Below are 6,715 nucleotides of genomic sequence, written 5' to 3' on the forward strand. Positions count from 1 at the left end.
ATTAAAACTTAATTTTTGATTAGTAATATGCATTGCTAAGAACTTCATTTGGACAACTTTAAAGGCAATTTTCTCAATATTTAGATTTTTTTGCACCCTCAGATTCCAGATTTTCAAATAGTTGTATCTCGGCCAAATATTGTCCTATCCTAACAAACCATACATCAATGGAAAGCTTATTTATTCAGCTTTCAGACTATGTATAACTCTCTATTTCAAAAAATTGACCCTTATGACTGGTTTTGTGGTCCAGGGTCACATTTATTAGCAGCAATGTCACATTACTATAGAAAATAACACCAACTTGTCCCTCAGTTTGCAAACACTAAGGCAAAATGTGCTTATTTTATACTATATAAGTTTATATAGTTCTTGTTGATTGGAGGGTTTAAAACGGAACTGTGTGGGTCTTATATAAATTATTCACTGATTTTATACATGTACACCGTACACGTTTTTCCTTGAGTTGAATATATTTTCTGTGGTATCAACAACATTCTGTCGATAGAATTGTAAATATATTCAGGAATATTCCTTTAAGATCTCCCCATCCCCATTCCTCACCAGCCTCTACAGGTGCATCAAAGAAAGCATACTGACCTGCTGCTTAAGTGTCTGTTATGGCAAATCACCTCAGTCAGAAAAAACCCCTGCAGTGAGTAGTGAAAATAGCCCGGTCCATCACATAGGCTTGTCTTCCTGCTGTTAAAGGTAATCTCTACACTGAGAAGTGTGAAATTATGGCCAGCGGGAGCTACTGGGGGAAAAAAAGCTAAGGAGTTTCTCTCCTGTTATGCACTATTTATAACTCTACACTATATTTAAATTTACAGAGATTAAAAAAAGAGAGCCTTTTCCCATGTGGCATCAAACCTTCCTGGAAATGTTCAGGTCACACTCAGTTCAAGTCAATACTAAACCTCATCTAAATATCTGGTTTGATACTTCAGCAACCCGTTTTATTAATCAGTCAAAACATCTGCAAGGAATGGTTTTTAATTAAAATCAAATTGAAATATGATTCATCTGCGTAAAATTGATGGAAGCAATGAATTTGAATGTTAAGGACGAGATGGTGTTTACTGTAAGTCTGTATCTAACGCTCATTGGAGAGCTGGCGAATGCTGTTCTCGCTGTACGGTGGATTGCTTCATGCATCAGTGACCCAGGCCCATGGGCAAACATTCATCTTCATTTATCAGGGGCGAAATTTCCTTCCTCGCCCTCCCTCCACGAGCCCAGTGCTTTCACATCATGTTAGATCCTACTGCAGCGCTCTACTCACAGTTCCTCACATCTGCCGGGGGTTCCTCTGTCTGTCAGCTGTCCATCCACTTGTTCACCCATATAGTCAGTAGTCACTGACCCATTCGGCATGTTGCCGGATGTGACTCCATCTTTCCATCCATCAACATCAGCTGAGTAGTGTTGGGTCGTTCTTGAACAATTCGTTCATTTTGAACGAATCTTTAATGTGACTCGGGAAGAACGAGTCGTAATAACTAGCACCCGTTTGTAAGGAAGCTTGTAAATTAACTAACCAATGCTGTCACGTCACGTCACTGCTCCGGGTGTGTGTTCACAGTGTGTGTGTGTTCACTGCTGTGTGTGTGCACTGGTCCGAGTCGATAAAATGATCCGAACTTCCCATCACTACAGCTGAGAAATATATCATCCCCTGAAACATCACTCTACTTTCTTTCAAACTGTGAAAAATAATGACTGTTGTCAAGCAAGTTTCCCCAGACAGTCCCTCCATTGGTAATTAAGTCCCGCCCCCCTACTCACATTATTGGTTATTGCCATGGGATGCTAAAACCAAACAGAAAAATCAACCAATGAAAGGCTTACTTGCAGCTGATTATCGCACGGTTCTCTGGAATACTTGGTTCTGATTGGTCAAAAGCACAACCCAGCAGTTCGACATTTCCCAGGGCCTACTACAGTACGGCAACATACGGTAAAATCAAATCTAAATATCGTTTCATGACTCGAGTGACGTCACCTTCAGAGTACTTTAGTATTAATATTTGCAAATTTAATACATTGTAACTTTTTTATTTAGTGTACAAAATTCTAAAAAAAACAATTCCATCTCAAATCAATATTGCATGTCCACGTACTTATTAGTGAGTAGCTAATCATTATGGCAAAATAAACTATTTCAGTGTAATAGAAGGCCCTTTAAAATCCTTTTTACACACCTCAGCAAGAGCTAAAACGTTTCCTAGAAGAGGCTATTGCAATGCTTTGGTTGGAGGGAAAACTAGCAGTACTTCTCTGAGCCATCAGAAACATGAAAAACAAGGAAGATGCTCAAGGAAAACAGTATGAGAGCGATAAATAGACAGAAAGGCTGTCAGTCTGATTAATTGAACCATCCCTCCCTTGGTTGCAGGAACAAAGACCTCCACAGTAGGAAAGAGATTAAGAATGGAGTTCAGTCCTGAATAAGAGATGGAATGCCTACTGCAGAGAAAAGCAAAAGACTGACATAATGCTTCTTTTATGTGTCAAGTGCCAATTAATCTCACACAGAACAGAAATACTGAATTCCTGAAAGGAACCTAATCTAATCTAATACAGTTGTAATTAATTGTAGTTTGCCAAATCTGGAGAGGTGTAGTCAGGTCATGTACTGAGAGGCAGGAGGTTATGGAAGCCTGTCCTGTCGGGTTCAGGTTAAACATCTGCTCAGGTGCTTCAAAGGAACAGAGTTGAATGAAGACACCTCCCTACAGGCCTCATTATCCCGCTCTTGATTCACCACAGAACACAAGCTCGTCCGAGTAGAAGCATTATTCGCTTATTCTCATATCTCAGCACTTTTTTCTTTTTCTTACCTCACATTTTTTTGGTTTTGCTAATCAGGAGCCAAATTATTAGGGTTCAGTATTTGTTAGTTATATGTAAATGCTGTTGAGAAAGTATTTGGAATGACAAGAGGGTGAGCAATTTTTTTTTTCCCTTTAAGAAAGTGGTGAAAAGCAAAAACAAATATATTATAATATTTCTAAAATCTATTATATGAAACATTCATAAAGTTATGGAGCATGTCCTCAACTTGAGAAAATAAATGCTATACCACACATGAATGAAATTTTTATCAGCGTATATGTTCCTCAAGGCATATTTTGTACCTAAATGCAATATATATGAATGAATGTAGGCCTATGCATGGTGGCATCAGCAATAGCCCACAAGCTCAAGTTACAACCAACATGAAAACTTGTCAACTAGCAGCTCGGTGGCCAAAAACTGCCCTGTTAAGCATTCTTATATAACCCATCGATTGATTTAGATAAATCTCTGCTGCACTGCTAAATACATCAGAGAATCTCTGTGCAAATCTCAGCAGTGAGTTCTAAAGTCATCTATATTTGTCTGTTAGCAGACTTCAGTCCATAACCAGACCAAAGCGAGCACACGTTTGTTCTGTACAGCTACTCAGGTTTTATTTTAAATGAACTTCGGATATCATTATCCAACCAAATGTGTTTATGCAAATAGCATTGCGGCAGTGGAATGAAATACTACCTACTTGCTGAGTACTGCAGAGTATTCTGCATACTTTTATATAAAAAACACATTATGCAACAATACACAAGTATTTTGCATTTCTCATAAAAATTTGGTCAAGCATTTGTCAATAGGATACATTAAAGAGTCACAAAAAAGTGAGGTTAACGCTAAGATCTAGTTTATCCATCAAACTGGAAACGGAAGATCAAGTTAGCCGCATTGCATCATGGGACATAGCATTTCAAACTGTAAGCTGTTGTATAATGCACATTTTGCCAAATCTCGTAAGTACTCTATGCATACAGAAAACATATGTACTGTGCACAGTAAACATACTAGATATATCGTAACAGTACACAAGTATGAACATAGCAACAAAACTCGGGTACTCTGATGCATTTTATATACTCCTACACTGCTTTTTTAGGTTACTGTCTTCAAATAAAACTGTTAATATACAATAATTACTCTGAAAAATGTTTGGCAAAGACTGTCTTTAAAGACTGCCAAAGGCACCTCTAACACACATTCACTCCATCTTTCTAATCACAGTTGTAAATTGTAAGCATTTGTTCCAATCATCAAGCATGGAACTACTCCCATTGGCTTGTCCTTAGTGGAAAGTACAGCAACAGAGAGCAAAAAAGGAGATCAAGCAATGAGCTCAACTGTGTGCATGTATGATGAATGCGAGATGAATGCTGTGGACTAAAGATGTCTAGCTCCCAAACACACATGCTGCACTCATCTGCCAACACATCAGACACCCCACTGAGCATTAACGTACATATTTGTGCAAATCATGTAAACGTCTTCTGAATGGTGACTAGTAACTGGTCTCTCAAAGATTCGTTTATGATTCTAACATGTAGTCAGAGAGAAAGATGAGACTGGGATATCACAGCAAATCATTTATGCAATGAAAACATTCCAACAGAGCGCAACAGCAGGTCTCCGGAAGGAAAAATAACATTCGTTTTCTCCATACAAACCGCTTTCTAATGATAACATTAAAATCGCAATTAGAACAAAATCACAAAAGACCCACCACAGCTCACGTTGAACAACTTCTTTTTTTTTTTTTATTAAACATCTAAAATAAATAAATAAATAAAAATGTTTAACATCTAAATTCTCTATAAATAACTACGCTACCCTTAATTCTGAAAAGAAATTGTCCTTGGAGATCCTTGAGAAATGAGAACAGCAGCAAAATAGCTCAGCAGTAACCTCACAATATACTGCAAATGTCATAAGTTGGCCTTTTTGTATATTTTCAAATATATTTTGTCTCTGTTTAAATGTTTTATAGTAACTGATAAACATTAGGGCCATGAACCAACTAAGAATTTTGTATAAATGTAAATATTTTGCATTAAATGGTGAAAATTTGGTCTGTGAATTGACAGAAATTTTAACTAAATACTCACACAGGTTTCTGAGATTAATTGTGATTATGTTAAGTTAATTTAAGTAAAGTTCATCGATCAAATACAATATCATTAATATATTTGTATATTTTGCAGTAAATGCTAAAAACGTTTAAAAAAATGTGATTAATCATATTAGGTGTATTTAATTGTAATTAATAATACATTGAAACATTGACATTTTATATCATCAATATATTCATACAAAGGAATTGGAGAAGTGAAATAAACTGATGTGCTAATTGAAATAAGTGAAATAAGTAACACAATTAATGTGTTAAATAATAATTATTAAAAGTTAATTATTTTTAACATATAAAAACTGTTCAACATTAATTGCCGAAATCTAATATATATATATATATATTATAATCATTGGCTATAAATCAATAGTTCCATATTATAAAAAAAATAATATTTAAGCATAAAAAATGTAAATTTTCCTATAATTTGCAGTGTTTTATGGGATGAGTAGTTCATTAGTTCTGTTTAGTTCATTAGAAAATAAAAAAACAACATAAAAAAAAAACAACAACATTAGGCACATCTTTACTTTATCTCCAATTCCACATTCCTTTTTGTAACTGTAACATTTGTGATTCATCTCAGAGCTGGTTGGTTTGGTTCATGTCTTCGAAGTGCTTATGGAGAAAATAAATGCGGAAAAAACTGCTGAAAAAGTGGGTGCTTACTGTTGCGCTCTATTCTGTGCTACAGTTCAATCTTCATCTATATGTAAAAGAAAATGCATATCTTCTTGTACTGTTACAGTGGAGAAAGATACAGCTCACATACCCGCCCTCCTCTGAGTACTTATGCCCAAAGGCCAGGATGTCAGAGGCCCGACCGCTGCCGTCACACACCACCACGGGCACAGGAGGAGTGTCTCTCAGGTACTCAAGCACGATAGAGATCACATTAGGACCCCCCTCCACTATCAGAGCCACCACTGGAACACCCTGTCCGATCCCTGCGGAGAAAACAGAAACGTGAGCGAGAAAGGGTGTATGTGTGCGGCCGCGGGGCTGCTTGTTACAAGGAAAACCAATAAAAAAGATTAAAGGTGAAGTGTGCGCTTTTTTTCTCCTCTCCCAGTTTAATGTGCAGAGACAACTAAAGGTAAGCAATTCATATAGAATGTAAACACTGTGCTTATGTGGAGCTTTGTTTGTTTGAGCAGTCTGATATTTGTGTCTGACTTAACCAGTGGTGCGCATTTTGCTCAGCACTACCTATAATAAGCTATTTACAAGGAATTTATTGCTTTGAAGACAAGCAGAGTGGAAAGAGCAAAAGGGGTGCTGGGAGTGTTTGGAAAAACGTCTCTAGGTTACGTATGTAACCATGGTTCCCCGACGGAACGAGACGCTGCGTCGAGATCGCTTTGGGAACGCCCTTGCGTGACCGCGTCCTGAAGCACGTGTCAAATCCATTCAATGGAGCAGCGAGACGTCACGAGCAGGGTGACGTAAGCACCAGAAAGCATAAAAGCGCATCCGGCCGGGCGCAAACCAGCTTCGATGAAGTAGCGCCTGCAGGGATGCAGGGAGTATGGCAAAGAGATATTACACACTTCACATTTAAAGTTGTGTTAGTTCACCTAAAAATGAATATTCGGTTCTCATTTATTCAGAATTATGTTGTTCCAAACCTTTAAGGCTTTCTTTTTTCTGTGGAACACAAAATAAGTTGTTGTGAAGAATATTTCAACTGTTTTTGTTCTTGTAATGCAAGCTAGCGGGGTCTTTCTTTTTTTTTGGGGG

The 6,715-nt window shown here is 37.3% G+C and overlaps 1 protein-coding gene across 1 annotated transcript in view; it reads right to left on the reverse strand.

The window, feature by feature from the left end:
* LOC107744424 (transient receptor potential cation channel subfamily M member 3-like) overlaps nucleotides 1–6,715 on the reverse strand; it is a 121,163-nt gene that overhangs the window by 26,491 nt on the left and 87,957 nt on the right. Inside the window, 2 exon segments of the mRNA XM_016558067.1 lie at nucleotides 4,295–4,383; nucleotides 5,748–5,922. Of these exon segments, the coding sequence (XP_016413553.1) occupies nucleotides 4,295–4,383; nucleotides 5,748–5,922 (264 nt within the window).

Source organism: Sinocyclocheilus rhinocerous, unplaced genomic scaffold (assembly GCF_001515625.1).
Source record: "Sinocyclocheilus rhinocerous isolate Xijiao unplaced genomic scaffold, SAMN03320098_v1.1 scaffold196, whole genome shotgun sequence".
Lineage (NCBI taxonomy): Eukaryota > Metazoa > Chordata > Actinopteri > Cypriniformes > Cyprinidae > Sinocyclocheilus > Sinocyclocheilus rhinocerous.